Consider the following 19,883-nt stretch of genomic DNA (forward strand, 5'->3'; position numbering starts at 1 on the left):
TCCTATAAGAACAGAATTACAAGACTGAGCACTGTTCAAGTTCACACAAAGTGACTGAGGTGTAAGCAGAGTCTATCTGACACTTGGACACTGCAGCCCACCTGCATGCTGCGGCTGCTAACACATTTCTGTGCCAGGATTAAAAATCAGCCCCCTCTTCTTTACGTTCTGACAACCGGTCCGAGCCAGGAGACGAAGCTGTACAGGAGGCAGCCTGAGACATCCAGAGGACATCTCTGTAGGCTGCCTGTCTTCCCGTCACCATGGCAATTAAGGCTAAAAGATGGGAAATTTGAAGGTTCCATTGATAACACACACAACTGGAGGATTGTGAGCTTTTGTTTGGAGGGAGGATGCTCGGCTTGTGCACGGACCCTCATCTACATTCTGGGAAGTGTCGTGTCTTCGTTTGATGCTTTGGTCAACAGGTTTATTGACTGCAGCAGGGATTTCTAGTTACAAGCTACAAAGGATTGTGCACAAATCACTCTTACAAAATAAGCAATGCGTTTTTTTTGTTATTTCACATGCCATTGGGCTGATTGGGGGTCCGATCCACCTCGAGCGCAGGACCGTCTGGGAGCTCAAGGTCTCAACAGGTGTATCTGCCCAAACGAGAGACTGAGCTACTTGAGGCTGGTGAGGTGTACCGTGAGACGACGTGTTGGAGTCAACCTAAGAGTTCTTTAAAGAGCCTGTGGCCTCCTCCGTTACCTGTACGAGCTTCATGCTATAGTCTTTCCTCTCAACTGATTCAACTCTATTTGATAGCTTGTCTCCACCTAAATTCACCTGATGTCTTCTCACGTAGCGCAGAGCAAAACCCTGCAAGGTGATGAAAACACCCCTCCATCGTTGATCCCAGAGCTACAAGTTTATCCACTACCAATTTGCGAGCGCCAAAGATAATTCTTATGAAACGTAATTCTGGCTGCCAAGTACATCTTTATATCACTTACAGTCTCAAACTGAGGGTGAGGGAGATATTTTTGATGAGAGTTTAAAGGTCACAGCAGAGAACAACGGAAGAGGAAGGGAAACAGCGTGTTCCACTGGCACAAACAACTGCAGAGGAGGAAATGTGAGATGAAGAGTGAGAAGGTACGTAGAGGAATCCATTAATGTTCATGTAATTCCCAGCAGTCAATTCTCTGAATATCCTCCTAGCAGGTTTGATGAACAAAGTTGCAGTGACCTGAATTGCCCAGAGGATAGAGAGAGGTGAGACAGGATGCAGTACAGCAGTCGGCTGTGCTTTCTCCTTCCTCCCTACTTTGACTACAACATGCACTCAGCAGTACGAAGTTGTTGCGGCGGGGGAGGAAGTTCCTCTATGTATGAGTTCAAACTCAGGTTACTTGGGAGGAAAACTACTTAGATGGAGGGAGAATGAGATGCACATGTGAACAATCTTGTTCTTACATTGGTAGAGTAAATAACTTCGCAAATATAGAAGTACAGAACTTTTTAGCAGGGCTGCATCGTTCTTCATGTCATTTTGCATCTGTGATTGTGATTGTGAGAGAACGGTTAATCTTGTATTTCTTTGGGCCAATTACCACCTGATCCATCAGCCAATCTTGTGCCCTGGCGTCTGGGGAACAGCACAGTGCTTCACTTCTAAGCAGCTCCTGTAGTTTGGATATCCCACTTATTCACACTGCAGTTTGATTCAAGTGCGCAGCCCTCGTCTAGAACTACACAACACAACACAATGCTGATTTTGGTTTTTCGCCGCCTGTAAAACACGAGCATGAAATGACTGATTTCACATCGACTCTGAGCAAAGAGCAGCTAACCGTAGAGGCACATAAACTGCTTTTAACTGAACACAGAAATGCTGATGGAATGCTACTTCCTATCTTCTCTTCTTCTAAAAAATATAAACCGCAAAAACAAACACAATCCGTCACTCTCCAGGAGCACAATCTCAAGCAGTATTATTCGATAGAGGCAAATGTGAGTTGCTGGAGAGTTCTTCTTTAATGTGTTGTCTGCCTGGTAACAACCATTCTGAAAGAACTCCACAGATGCCTTGATTTCTGCTGAAAAGTATGTAGGTTCATTCATTTTATTGGATCTCTCAATCCTGATTCTTAGTCATGCATGCATGTAGACACTCCCCTAATCATCATTTGCATATAAAACGCTACTTGCAGCACAAGACACAAGACATTGCAGGGAAAACAACTCCAAACAAATACCTCAATTTCACCAAATGTGAAATTGAGGTATTTGTCAGGGAAGTGGAGAAGAAGAATGTGTTTTCTTCGGTGGCTTGTTGTGAAATCACAAGATGCACAAAAATAGCTGAATAGGAATACAGTAATAGAGGCTATCAACTCCAGAAGGCTGGACTACAAATCAGAGGCAGTTTGATCAAGGGAGGCACGACGAGTGCACACAGCTGCAGCCATTCATTCATTATGTGCTCTGGGTCGCTCAGACCTGGAGCTGGTCCCAGCCGACGCAGGGCGAGAGGCGGCGGCGCTCTGCAGCCGCCAGTCAATCAAAGGGGAGACAACACTCACACTCACAAGGAGCAATTCAGAATATCCAGTTCAAGAATAAATGAACACAATTATGTAGCACGGTGTGTATTGTTGAATGGTACATTCCACGTTGTGTGTCCATAGAAAAAGTTGATGACAGCCAGAAGAGAAAGCTGCTTGAAACTGGCGGTTTTATGCTAGGTTTTGCTTCACAACTTCTCAACATTCTCTTTAAAAAAAAAACACACGTGTGCACAAGTTTGAAGAATGCCTGAGGAACACGACTACGCCTATTCTTCATTCACAATCAAAGCGTCTTGGTGGGAAAAAAGTTTATGTGTGTTTTTTGTGCGTACACGTGTTTTACACATGTGACTCCGGGTCAGAGGCGTCAACACAGTAAGTTCACATGTGCAACATGACTGTAGACCGCTGACATGTTCTGACCACTCTGAGAGGCTGCTGACTGACCTCTGCGACACCCCCGCAGCTTCTCTTCCAAAGGGCCTCCTGAGAGTTTGAGTGACAGAAGCATTTCAAAATTCTGCCGAGTTTAACTTTGCTCGCCACTGGTGGGTGATGCTTGTATCTGTGCTGCTTGAGGGATATAAAAGGCAGGGGGAGCTGAAGGCTAATGAATACCAACATGACAAAGACAAAAATAAACATTCGCTCATCAGCAGTTTGAGCCAGAACTCTGCTTGGCATCACCCCGTGCTCCCTGGATCCACAGAGGGTTAAGCCTTCACACTAATTAATTAAGACGTGTATAATGTGGTGATTAATTAAATACATATCATCTCATGTCTCATCCTGACCATCCTTTGATTTTCAACTTCTGCCTTTATGATACCACAATTTCAAACAAGTGCTTAATTTGTGACAATCGCTATTCCAAGTGTCGTCCCTCTCCCGTGCGGGAGTATCCGTCACTCTCTCTTTGTTTTTCCTTCATCAACATCATCTATTAGTATTCCTGCTCACAGTGCCTCCAGAGGGAAAACAAAAACAGATTAGAGCAAACACAATTTAACACTGTTGTATCTTGACATTAAGTGAACATTGACAATACTTGAATCATAAGCTTTGCAAACCGAGAGAATAAAAATTGATCCAACAGGAGGATGTGTTGAGAATAGAGAAGCGTTTCAAGCTGCAGGAACGTTGTGACTCATCCGGCTCTGTTACTGCTCACCATCCCCTCCTGCAACATCTCCTCCTAGCCCCAAAACACTAATGACAGATCCACATTTATGGAATCATCTTGATTTATTGAGAAGTTTGAATATGTCAGTCAGATCTGAAACGATGCGGAGAAACTGACAGGACAGATTTATAACTAAAGAACGCTCAGAGAGCACACACCTCCGGGCTACGTGCACAACAATCAGACGCCAGAAACACACACACACACACACACACACACACACACAGACACACACACACACACAGAGTTGATCATGTTTGGTGGAGTCAACGTGCCACATTGCTGGACCAATCTTTGTCTGCTCAAACGGGCCTTGTTAACTGGAACAACATCTCTTGGCTCAAGAACTTTAGTCTTCAATCTGGTGTGAATAACTCAACTGCACCCCACAGTCTCCAAGACCAGGAGTGAATAAGAAAAAGCTTTTCCAACACTGACAGGGGGGCAGAAGTATTTCATGTCAGTGGATGGGAAGCAAAAAGAATCCATTCCTCCCTCGAAAGGTCTTTCCCTCCCTCGTTCCCCCAAGGTTTCTCCTCGTGGGATTCGTGCAATGAAATTACTCTCCCCCAGGGTAATATTCTCATTCATTTTCTTCTCTCCAAATCTGTGAGTCGAAGCTCGTTCTGTTCTATTTCTTTCATGAAGTTCAGCCGTTGCTACTTCCACTTCCGTGCTCACTTTACAATTACTGCCCATTTTTGCTTCCTATTTGTATTTCTGTTTTCCTCTTGTCGCCTATTACTTTTATGGGTGCTACACTCTCATTTCCCCAATGATCAATACAATTTTATCACGTTTTCCTTCCCGTTTCCTACCTTTGCACATCCTTTCAGCCTCTCCGTCTCTGTGTCTTGCTAACGGCGTTTCGTATCAACAACTGTGATCAGAGGTTAATAACTTTTCATGCTTTCACCTCATATGCCGGCGTCAGATAACAACAGACTTGATGGGATGTTTTTTGACACAAGAGAGATCGCAAACCTGCAGCTTCCATTCTGGCCCTGCGCTTTCTCCTCTTTTGTCCGTCTTGATGATAATCTGCTGCTGTTTTTTTCCTTCGCTGTGAAAACTGTGGTCGGGACTGTTCGGTGTTATGAACATTTACGTGACGTGTCAGTAGAAACGGGCTGCCATCGCGCCACCCAGAAAATCACAGGCTAAATGGCAATCCTGGCTAAAATGTGAGCAGCTGATTGCTTCATGGGGCTTTGAGAACGGTGGAGCAGTGGACTTAAACACTGCTGGGGAACAGAGCGTTCTCTCAATTACGGAGATCAGTGTAATTTGAAGATTGTGAGGACGATGAGGCTAGAGGGGAGGAAGAAGAAAGGAGAGGCCATGGCATTAGAGAGGAGAGCGAGGGGTGGATCAAGAGGATGAAACCTTATATGAGATAACTCCCTTTGTCTTCTCTGCACCAGTTGTTCTTCACTTAATTGCTCTCCTCTCTGATAATGCCCAGAGGTGGTACAAGCCAGGTAACATTCCATCTTGGGTATTGATATCTTTTGTGGTGATGCAGTGTGCTGTCACGTTTTATTTATTGCTCTTCTGTGCTTTCTATTTTCGTTGGTGCGTTCCTTTTATGCAAACTACTTACTGGCCTCAGATACATGCGGTTATAAATCGGGAGTCAAATCGCGAGAAGGTGGTGGAGGTTTAAGGTCAGAGATCAAGATGATGACAACAGCCGAAGCAATAAATAAGAAAGGAGACCGATAACAAGTGAGGACAGAGCAAACGTGGGCAGGAGATGAGAGAAGACACATTTAGTGGCTGGCTTGGAAAGGAGAGGTGAATTTGAGACGGGAGAAAGAGGATGATGGAGGTAATTGAGTCAAGAATAAGAGGTGCCGAGGAGAGGAGAGGGCAAGGTTGAGACGGCAAGGGAAGATGAAAGTAGAGCAAGTAAGAGAAAGGGGGGAGGGGGAGAGGGAGAGGGAGAGAGAGAGAGAGAGAGAGAGGCAAGGAGAGGAGCAGGAAAAGCATTGTTGACGGAGACTCTCACAACTCCTCCATTACAGACACTCGCTGACTGACCCGAAGCTTCAAAGTCTACACAAACTGTAACTCGCTAAACGCCGTGAGAGCTCTGATGGACTAATTGGTCATAAATCCCAGCCCCTCCTGCAGTTTTGGTCAGTTTAAGAAGCTGATGTAGACTGAGTTTTGGTCTGAGTTAGTTACTAGTTGTTAGTTAACCATGGGGTCACCAACGCCTCGTACCTTGCAGACACAGGTGGGAGGGAAACCACATTAAAAGCATGTGTCCCCGTAGAAAACATTCTCGCCTTCAGGTGAAATAATGCAGCCGACATCTAGACACGAGACGGAGGAAGGTTGTGGGAAGCCGTGCTCTCCAGAGAGGCAGCAGACAGACTGATTCTTGCCCCCCCCCCCCTTTTTTCTCTAGGAAACCCATGGCTCTAAGGACCTTTCCATTACCACAGTTGTCATTTTCATTTTCAAACTGAAGGAAGTGTCCTATAGTGAACAGATCGCTCGCGATTGAGTTGACCTGACATTCTGGCTTGAGATATTTTCCAATAATCTAGAAGCTATGTAACGACTTCTCTCTCAGCGTAGCCGAGCACTGTTCGGTCAAAACAATCACATCAAAAACTTTACTGGTGAGTATTTCGATGACTGTCATGTCTTTGGGTAAAAGACATTAATGATTTCATTAGATTTAAAGTTAGTTAAAAAGTTAGAAATGAGTTCACGGTTGGTACAAAAATATGTAAGAAATTGTGATAAAAATGTTAAGGCTAACTTTTAAAAAAAGTCAACAAGGTGAGACATCTTCTCTAGAAAAGATCGTCTTTGCTACGGCAGAGTGAGTGCTCCTGTCAATCATAGACAATCTTTGACGTGTTGTTGCCGGTAAAAACAAGCTAGCCAGAGGACAGAAACGAGGTCCCTACCAGCTCATAACCACACTGATTTGTTTCCCAAGGTTTGAACCTCGGGGAATTTTCATCTTTGTTAGTATTTATATGTACAAAGCATCTAAGCAAAGTCACAAGTCTTCCTGAAATATTAGTTTTTATGACTCGACGGTGTTTGTATTTGCAGTTGCTGACGTATAACATGTGTGTCGGCTAGCCTTTGTAGTTAACCTATAGCATGTAAATGTAGTTAGTAATTGCAAATTTGTCTGTATGTTACAGTTACCACGTTCAATATTCAAACTGCAAGAAAGCTTCACTAAAACGGGAAAAGCAAGCCTTGTGTACGAGGTTTTCTTTATTGGTCCGCTGGCTGTCTGGCAGCGCAGAGACACGCGTCGTGAGGACAGCACAATGACATTGAATTTATCCTCCTAGTTGCACTTCTGCCTTTTACAGTTTCAGTCACAGCACTGTCATGTTCCAAGTGAAGTTTACAGCGTAGCAAATCTCTCCCTACAGGGAGCCCCGTGGGACAAACATCACTAGATTGAGTTTCTGTAGGCTAATGGGGGTTTAATTTTTCATGATTTCAGCTTCTTGGCTCTACCCACACGCACGAGTCTCACAATCCTTTTTTTGTTGTTGTTGTTTGTTTCTTGTTTTTCTCCTTCCTGTCCCGCAGTCCCTCTCTTTCTGATTGCTTCATATCCCTTTGTGTTGTGGCTCAGTCAGGACATGAACGAAGGCGCACCATCACATTCACCCACGCTGCCGTTTACTTTCACAAAGGCGTTCGTCTGATGCACGGACACATTCAGGTGACAAGGCATTACCACGCAGATGCATGTGGCGCTTACGGTTGTGATAAAGGACTGACAGCTGGGTGGGATCTGTGTGTTTGTCTGTGTATTTCTGATATCCCAAAACATGATATGAATCCTCGACTGCTACCTGCCTGCAGGTTGGGGAGAGGTTAGACGATGATTAGATTTTAGCCACGGTCCAAAGGGTTCATATGCCAGTTGGTGGAATAATTGGAGAATTTGTCTCATATTTCATTCTCAATTGGCTTCTTGTCATCAAAGATGCATAAACACAAGGGAGGAGAAGTCAAAAAAAAAAGAAAAAGAAAACAAGGAATTGTTATTGAGTCCAACCGTCAAGTCTTATAGACAATCACGAGGCTCCGAGCGTCGCTGCAATGTGATCTGTGCACCACTGATGGGATTTTTTTCAAACTTTATAATATGGAATGATGGCACTGAAAGGAAAGCAGCAGTGATTGATGCATCACAGTTTATCTGGGTGCACAAAACAATGAAATACAGTTATTAGACAGTTGTCATCAAAGTCCTTCCCGATGCGACCCCTCATCCCCGTCACGCTCGTCTCTGCAGTGTTTCTTCTGTCACATAAAGCTCTTTCTCACTCTATTCCCTCCTTGCTCTGTCTCATTCCCTCACTGACAAAATTAAGCTTTTCTTTCATCTTTTGTCTGATATTCGATTCTTCCTACTTCTGTTTTCCCGGTCTGTCCTTTCAAGCTCTTTGCTTTTTTTTTTTGCTCACTTTTTTCCTTTGCACACCAGCTCTCTCACCGCCTCGCGCTAATGCCATCTCTTTTCCCTCTCTTTGTTTTTTTTCTCTTCACTTCAGTATTACAGAGTTTCGTTATGCTTCTCTTTTGATTCAGATGAAAGAGCTGAAGTAAAGAGAATAATGCTGCTGTGCTCTGTAGACAGAATGACCAGTTGCACAACAGTTACTACAACAACGTGTCAGATATGTGGGCATGTAGGAGTGCTTTCTGTCTGAAAGTTTCAAGATCCTCTGATGCAGGCGACTGCTGATGTCCTGCTCAGCCACAAAACACGTGGTCACTTTCACACCACGGTTGGGATTCAGTGGCATGACTCAGAGGTAGAGTGGCCATCGAGTAACCAAAGGGTCGCTGGTTCGATCCCCACTTCCCCCGGTGACATGTCGAAGTATCCTTGAAGCGAGATACAGAACCTCGAATTGCTTCCGATGGCCCTGTGATGGAGTGGTGACCCGTCCAGGGTGAACCCCGCCTCTCACCCAGTGTCAGCCGGGCTCCACTGTGGGTTAGGGTTACACCAAAAAAAAACAAAAACGGAATTTCTACCACACAATAGAAGCAGAATTAACAGATGATCTGACCAAGACAGGTCACATGAAACAGGTCCAATAAAGCAGGAAAACATCTCGGGATGGATCCTTTTACAAAATGTCCAACAACGATCAACACTCTGAGTTACTAATGAGCACTTTGGAGGACACGGACCAACACCCCTTTGGATAACCGTCTTATATGATTGCCCTTCACACTAATTATGTAGACAAATATACACAGAATTGTTCAGTTTCACTGTCTCTCTCCTTCACTGCCCTGTTGTACACTGTCATGATCCCTCCTTCTCTGCCCCTCTTCTTCTTCTTCCTCATTTTTCTATGCTGTCATAAACATCCCCCTCTCTCTCTCACTCCATTGTCATATCAGGTCTCTCGCTCTCTCTCTGCTCTGACTGAGTGTCATCACATCTGACAGCACAGGCAGTACAGAGATGATAAACAAGACGTTTACACCACCGAGACATCCTCAACTGTCCACACGCGCACAGACATGTCTTTGGACAGATTTATGAGGACTCCTATGAATGTGATACATTGCTTAGCCTTAGCCTAACCTCCACCACTGCAACTGAATGCTTAATATCAGTCCTAATTTAATCAGAACCAGATGCTAATGGGTCTTAAGCCTCATACTGGCCTTTCCTCACACTCACAGGTGTGGACAGAAGGAGGGGATCGAGGGAGCTACAATGAACTTGACTGATGCCTGGAAGACACCAGTCTCCCTGAATGGAACTGGACAACTTTTGGGGGACTAAACTGATTGTCCATCATTTTGACAAGGAGATAAACAACCGTCTCTCCTCTTTGTGGACAGAACCCAGACAACCACCAGGTGGCTGACAGCTAGTTAGCTTAGCTGCAATGAACTTGAGCATTGGTGCAAGGTAGCAAAAGTCATCAGCAACATATATTCAAAAAAGGTCTTTGCCAAGACCTTGATCCTGATCTACTTGATCTCACACGTACAGAGAGGAGTAACTGAGAGGGGGAGGTGGGACGGGAGGAGCAGCTCTGGGTTTCTGGTAAAGCCTCACGTGGTTCAAGCTTTTCACAGAAAATGTGTTTTGACTCTGGAGACGTGTGCTACTGTGCCCCTATGCACTTCTGAAGATCCAAACCGAAGTCCTGAACAGTGACAGTATCTGTTCCACTGCAGAAAACTGGTCAGCTTGATAATTTGGGTAAACTCGTGAATATTTGTTGTTTTTGCTTCAAAGTGAAAGTTTAACCACAAATCTATCCAGTAATCTGTTGTCATTGAGATGCGGCAGGCAAAGTAGGGAGTTTGGACATGTACATAAATGAATGAATGTTGGTCTGTATGTGTGCGTGTGTGTGATTTAGCCTCATCTCCTCAGGTTGTTTGTATTGAGCTGAGCATTTTATTGCATGATATTAAAAATGCAGCAGTATTTATGCAGAACAGATGAAAGAGAGCTTTATGTTTACACATCATATACACTTGTGTATGTTTTCCCGCCTTTGCTTGTGTGCGCTCCATCCTATCTGTTATTGACTACAGCAAATGTCCACGTATTTGTTGTGCGATAAGATAAAGCGCCGACTCACCGAAGCTCTTTGAACGGCTCGGCCCTGACGTGCGGCGTCTCCACTGACTTGGTGAACACGGCTCCTTCGGCCCCTGAAATAACAGGACACACCACACACATTAGAAAGGCAGCAGCAGTAAATTGAAACCAAAAACCCTCCCGTCCGATCAATGGATATAATCTCTGAGACTCCATCAATCCATGAGGCTCCGGTGAGCGAGCACAGCGTCCCTCAGTGAGCTGAGGCGAACTGACAACATGGGCTCACACATGGGGAGGAACACTGCTGGAACATTAGAAGGGCCTTTTAAAACTCAAATGTTGTTGATTGGTTATTGAGGACATCCTTCAACTCACTGGTGGGTTCTGGAGTCTTTTCGTGTGTATTTGGAAACCAGCCAGATTCGTCTTCCTGATAATTAGTCTTTGTATTGTGCGGTGTCCTGTTACTGCTCAGTCATGAGTGTAAACCACAATGACAAAGATTTCAAATCAGGAGACAGCAGGTTGTGCAGTGTGACCACCGATCTAATGATGTTGGAAGTGGCTTTAGCTGAGAGCCAGCATTAGCATGCAGCTCAAGCCACTGTACTGTAGAGTGACAGTAAAGAGCTCAGAGTCTCAACGTATCCTGGAATCACGACAAGAAATGCAAAGTTAATGATTAAAGACTTCTCTTCACTGCCACTCTCCAGAGAGACTTAACTTTAACAAACCTTAATGAACAGCAAAGCACTTCAAACATCCAAGGAGCGTAACACTGTAAAAACTGTGGCCAGTGCAGCTGTAGATTTTTGCCCAAAATTTAACACACAACTTTGGAAAGAGTTATTTTTTTGGGGGGGGTCTTGGGTCTTTTCTGTCCTTGATGAATGATGGTGGTGCTGGGATCATCTGTTAGTGGGATGACTCAAAAAGTTGTAGATGCATTTTGATGCCATTTGGTGGGAAGAGGGAATTTTAAATCAATTCAGGGTTTGAAATGATCCTCAACCAGCGACCCTTTGGTTCCTCGATGACAACATGCCAACCTGGTGAAGTGTCGTGCTTTGGTTAAACAGTTTTTCTGCAGGATGTAAATGCAATGTAGAAACAATTTAATTGCAGCCAACATAATCAAACAGGTTGGGCTGAAAGCAACTGTCACCTTCATCTTTAGGAAAGTGAAAAAAAGAGAAAAAAATGGGCAGGACTGCAAGAGATCAACAAAAGTGATGTGCTGCACTCCACTTGCAGTCACGTTCACTGCTCTACGATGATGAAGTTCTAACCTGAAGTACTCCATAGCTGGCCCTCACCTTCCGGCTCTGACTGACAGTCGTGTCATTGCAGCAGCTCAGTTTGGGAAACTTGAATCATTCAGAAACATCGAATCAACAAAGCATCAGGCACGGATCAATGACCGTGTCTGCGTCTGCCTCTCTCTAAGTGTTTTGAAGCGCCGCTGGGAATCCAAACACTGCGACTCACAGTTTCCAGTTGTTTTGACTAGTGGGAATACAAAAATTACAACCTTGTCAGACACTTCTTTTTTTTTTTTTTTTTTTTGCAGTCAATTCAGAGTGACGAGGAGCGTGTGGGGATGAAGAGGGTGCGCAGGTGCTGATGTATTGTCTCAACATATCAAACCTTTGGCATCTCCATTATGGGACTGTCAAAACATCCTGCTTACAAGGAGAGGAAAACAATCTATATTTTCCAGTGGTTTGAATGATTCTGATGGCTCAACAATAAAAACAGCAAAAAAACAATATCTGCTGACTGAACGGTGCATTAATTGATCTTTAACTGCCAGCCGCACCGAGACTATGAAAATACAATCATGATATTTTCCTCATCTGGTGAACATCTAAGTCGATACTCCGCACTTTTCGATATTACCCTGATGACACAATAACACCAATTTGGTCGGCCATTTTGGGTGCCCACTCAATGATTGTTATTATAATTTTGTCAGATTTGTCACTGTGGCACCTTAGCAACCAACGCAATCCAAGAGAAGCCACCTTGTTGTATTTGCTGATCCAAGAGTAACATTGTAGAATAGAGGAAGCCCATTTGTGGGAGCAGCTTGACCACACACTGGCTGTTTAATGCGTATCAGTGTGTATCTGATGTTCTGCAACATGCACTCAGGTTCTACAGCTGTCAGACCGGCCGACGGCAGCAGCGACGTCACCATTTCCACAAGTCGCAACCCATACAGCTACAGTTGTTCGTCCAAACCCTGTGATGCGAAGCAAAGCCAAAATTCACCACTGGCAACACAAAATCGCCATCTTGTCTCCCACTGCAGCTGCATGGCGTTCCCTCGCCGTCAGTGGCTTCACAGCGCCTGAACGTCCAATCAAAGCAGCATCAGACAGACGTGAGCGCCAACCATCAGAGGAGGGTGCCTCAACCACCTTCCCATCAATCCATCATCTGCTCCCTCCACCTCAGATATTTCTCCTCTTTTATTCAATTTCACACAACCTCCTACTTTCCTATACTCATAATTTCAATGGCCACTAGGTGGCACCACTCACTACTACATGACTGTAGGCCTTTTCCTCACCTGCATTGAAAACCTCTCCCTTTATTCTTCTGTGGAGGACTGTCTGCATTATGGAGTCCATCAAAGGCACTTTATGGCAATTAACTTTCAGATAAATTTTGTTGTCATGGAAACAAAACCGGGCTGCACGGTGGTGCAGTGGTCAGCACTGTGGCCTCACAGCAAGAAGGTTCCGGGTTTGAGTCCCGGCTCGGGCGTGGGATCTTTCTGTGTGAGTCTGCATGTTCTCCCTGTTCTTGTGTGGGTTCTCTCTGGTACTCCAGCTTCCTCCCACAGTCCAAAGACATCAAGAGGGGACGAGGCTGATTGATACTCTAAATTGACCGTAGGTATGAATGTGAGTGTGAATGGTTGCTCGTCTCTGTATGTTGGCCCTGCGATGGACTGGCGACCTGTCCAGGGTGAACCCCGCCTCTCGCCCATAGACGCTGGGATAGGCTCCACCCCCCCCCGCGACCCTTACTAGTAAGGAATAAGCGGAAGATGACGATGGATGGATGGAAACAAAACCCCTCTGCAACATTGGCGGAGTGTTTTGTCCTTGGGACGTTCTTGAAAGAGCACAAGAACTTAGTTTTAAATGGAGAAAAAAGTGAAAATATCTATAAATAACAGTCCCCTCAAATTCATGACTTAAATGTCGTCATTTAAAATTCACCATTTCATAGTGACACCCATGTGTGACTCCCCCTTGTCACAAGGCAACAACTAAAATTAAAAGTTTCCGTTTCTTCCATTGTGAGTTTTATGCGTCTGCTGTTTATATTTCATTTCAAATGCAATACCACCCTCATTGCTTAAAACCATTTTAATACCCACTAAGACCTCCTCCTCTTCACGGCCATGTTTGTCTCCAAGGAAATTTGTTAAAAACACAAAACAAAAACACCCCCCCCTAAAAAAAAAACCCCAAAAAACCAAACAAACCCCAAAACAACCCTGACACAACAACAACAACCACCTCTATTATCTCTGGGCCTCCTTCAGATTGAATCCATTTACATATTCATTCTTTGTGAAATGTTTTATTCACTTAACATTGCACCTGTATTAGTCGAATCAGTTTGCTTGTGTTTTCCCCTTCATTTCTCTGAACAAAAGCTCATCCCTTCTCAAGGGGAGAGATTAGATTAAGCTGATATAATACATTTGACAACATTTTAACATTATCTATTCAAGTCTGCAACACAACTCATTTGAGCTCCTTTGTCAACATTTATTTTGAACCCACCAGGGGTCCGTAGACCAAAGGAGGATTTAGTGAGGTAACTTACAGGGTCAAGTCGGGATTTTCTAGACTATGAAGATGTTGAGTCCATCACCGTGGCAACACAGGCTGCTGGGGGAAGATTAGAGGGCGAAACATAAAGAAGCACCAAGAACCGACCAATCACGTCTCTCTTACAATGTTGCCGTGGATCTTGGGAAGCTTTTAGAAACTGATACAAAGTTCTTCTCCTGACAGGTGCCAAACAATTCAGATTTTCTGCACTGCATTTCTTCAACTGGTGCGATCCTGTCTGCTGCGGGTGATGCACGTGGCTGGAGGAGGATGCAAATATTGATTTATATGAATGTAATCTATGCTGCTCATCCACTTAATGAGATACGGCAGCAATCATAGCCAAGCCTTTCTGATACAACAGTGACACCGAGAAGTCAGTCTGACTTTGAGTTCACGCTGCTCAACCTGCCAAAGTCAGGAAAGCAGTATTAGCAGTGAAGCTCTGACTCACATACCAACACTTGTTCTTGTTTATTTTTACCTGACTAGATTGAAAATGTGCTAAGTGTGACAATATTCATACCGTCTATTTAATCAGAGCGCATACTGCACTAATTACTTCTGAGTTGAGTAGTTGTATGTGCCATTCATAGATGAAAAATACATCACGTTTGCAGTGTTTGCCTGAATCTGAAGATTAACTTTCCAAAGAGGCGTGACCAAACAGAGGAGAGTAGCTCATAAAAGCTCTGGTTACTTTTAAATGGCTGCTGTTAAGTCAGTTAGCGTACAGGGAAGGGGGATTGGAAGTGAAGTGGAAGCCTCGGTGAATGTCGCCATCTCATTCCAGCAGTAAAGCGATTGAAGATAAAACAGAAGCCTCACATTAGAAAACCCAGCTCTCAGTTGGAATAAGGAGAACAAAAGAGCTCTTTGCTCCTGGATGTCACTCTGCCTTAATGTGCTAGTTTAAAGGATAAAACCAGTGTCACTCGTCTTTATTCATACCACCAATTTTTATCAACCATATACAAAAATCCAATATTTGTCTGCTAGAGTGAAAATAAGTGTTGTGTTTTTCAGTAAAGAAATGAGTCTGTTCAGATTGGGTTGATGGCTCCTTGCAGCGGACACTGAGCCCGTGCTAAACTATCAAAGAGATTAATGGGTCGCTTTCTTTAACATAACCACTGCAAACTCCTGAAATTAGTGTGCGCATGTTGTCTGACCTTTATGGCTGATGCACTGAAACTGCTATCGTATCCAAACGCACTGATAAAATATCAATGTGTGAAAGCTGAAGGTGACATAACACCCAAACATCGCATATACAGCACAAACAAAGCACCCATGCTAGCTGTAGTTTGCAACCCCATCTTGCGTAACCAGCTTTATCGACACAGTGCTTCAGGGTGCAACTGTACTGTGGTCTACATGGTAAAAGTACCTCGAGAGCTGAACGCCAGAATCACACAGGGCCACCTGCATCACTACCTGGAGCGTAGCGGGAGCGCTGCAGTCAATGTTCATTGCAAACGAGTGCAGCAGTTACGACCATAATCACAGCCCTTCATCCAATCCAGACCCAATCACTCATTTGGGACTAGACTGCGACCATTTCCTCTCAAGGGTCTCAGCATGCATGCGCTTTTTAGTCAATCAGGTTAATCAGATTTGAGTTTATATTCCCCCATGGAGCGATTCATTTGGGTAGGCGTAAACACAGTAATCCCACTCGGACCAAAGCAGCCGTGCTGAGACCTCTGGGAGATGAACTCTGAAGCAGTTGGTCTGCTCGTATTATCTATAAAAAAACAGTATATAGCTGCATGAAGCACAGCAGGCCGAGCGACGCGGATCAACCCTCGCATGACGCTGTTGTACAGACGTCCACCAGAGAGCGCTGTCACAGTAATGTTTGAACTTTAGTCAGTTCTGTCTGATGCTGACGTTGATGATCAATGTTATTTCTGTATCTCGGGTTTATGTGTGAATGAATATTAATATCTGATGTGTGTAACGAAATGTCAGTGTCAGTATCATCCTCAAAAATTATAGATCAGGCTCCAGCTGTGTCAGACATTGATGGAGAGCGTGAGGACAAGAGCTCTCGGCTTATTGACATTGTGACACCACAGATTTATGTGTTTATAAATGTTTTGCCCTGTTTGTTCTATCTGAATGTAACATTTTCATACAGCTCAGAGTGATGAATCCATCTCTGGCCACCTCTGTGAATAAACCCTGATTTATCTGATTTTCTGATTCCAACCCTGTGAATACTGAGTACCATTAAGTCACGAGACCGACGTGGTCATGGACCGGAGGGTTAGGTGAAAAAACAATAAACAAAAGATGCTGTTAAAGATGAAGGTGTCCGAGTGTCGTGTGTGTGTATGTATTTATATATATATATATATATATATATATATATATATATATATATATATATATATATATATATATATATATATATATAAAAATATGTACATGTGCATGTCCATGATATCAAGCAGGTGCCGATGTCATCAGTAGTGATGAAACTCAGAGGTGCACAAGACAGAGAGGAGAGTCGCTACAGCAGTCCACTCAATGATAGGAGGCTGTGGTGGTTTATACAGTAACTGAACATCCAAATCCTGCATTTTTGAATGGGTTTTTCTCATCGATGCTTCACCGTTTAGCTGTGAATTGTTTCCTTCCTTTCAACCATGAATACTCGGCACCAAATAATCTACATGCTTAGGTCACAAATTTGAGGTCCACACAGGAGAACATAGGCACGATGATACATGGCAGCCATATTCATTTATCCACAGATATAAATAATGCCTGTTCTACAGGATCAAACTCCATGAGAGTTTATTCACCAGCTGGATAAAAATACTGAAGCGTGAAGCTTTACGAAGCTCTGACGCTTCCCCGTGAAATTATGACCTGACAGTAACTACATGACACAATCAATCTGTCAGAGAAAACTCCACCTCCACTCCCCGGATTCTGGAGTGATCCTGAGACAGCGACGTAATTTAGTGTCATGATGCATCCCATTTTTCCTCAGCGACCTCTGCTTCAACTGGTGGTTACCTGACTGAGAATTTAGGAGGAAAAAGGTGTAATTCCAGGCGCAGATGGCAGGCTCACTGTACAGTTACAGCTACAGAACATGTGACTGTGGCGGTCGGTGAAACAGCACCTCGAATGAGGATTTGGCTACAGGACCAAGTGACCCAGGCAACCTGCTGTGAGAATATCTCTGTTTCCGCTTTAATGCTACAGAAAGGAGCATTTTGGTTACATACATGAGACCACCTTATCAGATCAAGCCACTAATAAAGAGTCTTCTTCTCCTCCTTCTAGCAGCACACAGAATGTGGGTCTGGAAGACGGAAAATGGAGTCAATCAATGATTCAAACCACAGAGGTGAAAAAATAGCCAGCAGCATTTAAAAAGAACAGATAATAACAGATGATCTGATTGTTTTTCAAGTTTTAGCACAGATGAGTAGAGCTGGGTATTAAATGTCTTCCCTTTTATTACTCCGCAGCACAAATTAGGAAGACTACAACACAGCGGATGAATATGAAGGAAGTACAACAGTTGAAGGCTGGGCTGCCTAACAATAAGTGGTAAAAATGTCCCAAATATTGGGTACATGTAAATGGACACTGATTTTTTTCTCGAGGTTGAGTGTTTATGCAGGTGAATCCAATGGGTTTTTCGCTGCAGCCTCCCTCCGTAGCAAAGCAATGCTGAGCGCCAGATCTTCCACTGTTATTGGCTGCTCTGCACAGAAGACGCGCTGACCCACATCTACTGAAAGTTAGACCCCAACCATGGATGACTACTCCACACAACCCCATTCCAAACAACCCCACGGACCTTTTTAAACTCTTGGAAATTCAGTTCTGAAACTGTGCTGTGAACTTTTGGTTACAGTGATCACACCAATCCTGCAAACTCCTGGAAGTGACTATAAACATCTCAAAGACAGAGCGACCTGCCATCCAGGGCCGCTGCAAGGTTTTTATTCGCTCATTTAATTTTTTTTAAACTTTCTTTTGCCCTCGTGATCTGTCTCAATCATTTGCTCGCTCTCATTTTCTCCTCTGCAGCGTTTATAATATTCTTTCCCTTTAGTATTTCAGTCAGGCCGGGAGTACAGCCCTTTCTAATAAATAGCTAACATTCCCTGCTGAGACGCTTTGCCCTTTCTCCTCGGAAGCAAATCAGCAGCTTTTATAAAAGGGGACGATTCTCCACCTCGGCAGTAAATTTAGGCTGTCAAATAGTGCACGCAGCCTGTGGATTAGAACGAGTAAAGAGAGAGAGAAGGGATATCAAAGCAGGGACTTGGGAGGAGAAGAAGAACAAGTAATAAAGACAAGAAAAGGTGTGTGACAGCAGGTGAGAAAAACAGAAAGAGGAGGAGAAAGACGGCGTAAATAGATTTTTCTTGAGTCATCACATTCAGCATGTGATGCGACAAGCCAGCGAATCTTTCTCCCACATTGAACTGAACAGAAATCCTTTACCCTTCGGTCATATCACACAGAGCTGCGACGCTGTCGACTGGGGAGCCCAACAGTGATCCCACAGACAACGCAAGACATTTCAACAATGATGATGCGGACGGCGGATACACAGCAGCCATCAAACTGTCTCCAACATCCATCCAGCGTCCGCCTGGTGACGAGCTGCCACCCCATGCAGAATAATACACAACCAACAGTGTGTTTACACTTGGGAGCACTGGCAGTGATTTGTAAGATTATTGAGCTGCAGTTTTTGAAGGATTAACAGTCTGAACCACAGAGGCACCTTTGTCAATAGACCAGCCCTGAAAAATATCAATAGAAGCGATGCACCAATAATGCCTTGAGTGTAGCTGCTCCACCTGATTATAATGGAGGCCAACTACAACCACCATCACTACACGGACACTACCCGTCCCTGATGGACATGGTGTGTTACAGACATAAGAAATATGTTATTCATTAGCGTCCATCCATCCATTTTCTACCGCTTATTCTGTTAAGGATCACGGGGGGTGGAGCCTATGCCAGCAGCCTTTGGGTGAGGGTGGGGTTCACCCTGGACAGGTCACCAGTCCATTGCAGGGCCAACACATAGAGACAGACAACCATTCACACTCACATGGATTAACCTCGTCCCCTCTTGATGTCTTTGGACTGTGGGAGGAAGCCGGAGTACCAGAGAGAACCCACGCAGGAACAGGGAGAACATGCAGACTCACCCAGAAAGACCCCGTGCTCCAGCTGGGGCTGGCATCTGTGCTGTGAGGCCACAGTGCTGACCACTGCACCACCGTGCCGCCCTTAGTAGCGTCAACACAATAAAATAGTCCTCCAGAGTAAGTCAGAGGTGCAGGCTCATGCAGAACTAAAGTGTGTGAGGTCACCAATCAGAGTGGTACAATACATCCACTCTGCAATATACTGTACCACGTTGCTCATTCCTGTGGTTTCAAATCAATACAGTCGCGAGAAACATCAATATTAATCAATAGAGCAGTAATTATTATCAGATCTCTTAAAATATCAATTGTTTATTGCGCATCCATCAGCCATACAGCTACGACAGGCCAGTTAACTCATAGGTGATCCTTTGACTTGTATTTTCAGTCTAAAGTAGCAGAGACTGCTGCAAACCGATGTTTTGATCTATTAGCTTTCATGTGACAGTGCGGGTTTGCCTAAGTCATAAAAAGAATTATAGGATGACACATTAATTGCAGCTGAAATGCTGCAAAACTTTGAAATTTAAATAGGATACAAAC

The 19,883-nt window shown here is 44.2% G+C and overlaps 1 protein-coding gene across 8 annotated transcripts in view; it reads right to left on the reverse strand.

Moving 5' to 3' along the window:
- The window catches only part of sgcd (sarcoglycan, delta (dystrophin-associated glycoprotein)), a 247,945-nt gene that overhangs the window by 11,264 nt on the left and 216,798 nt on the right, over positions 1-19,883 (reverse strand). For all 8 annotated transcript variants that reach the window (XM_086226538.1, XM_086226535.1, XM_086226540.1 and 5 more), the window contains one exon: positions 10,320-10,392. In XM_086226538.1, the coding sequence (XP_086082664.1) occupies positions 10,320-10,392 (73 nt within the window). The remainder of the gene's footprint in view (positions 1-10,319; positions 10,393-19,883) is intronic.

This window comes from Aulostomus chinensis, chromosome 15 (assembly GCF_037954235.1).
Source record: "Aulostomus chinensis isolate RoL2024-O1b breed Wild chromosome 15, RoL_Achi_v1.0, whole genome shotgun sequence".
Lineage (NCBI taxonomy): Eukaryota > Metazoa > Chordata > Actinopteri > Syngnathiformes > Aulostomidae > Aulostomus > Aulostomus chinensis.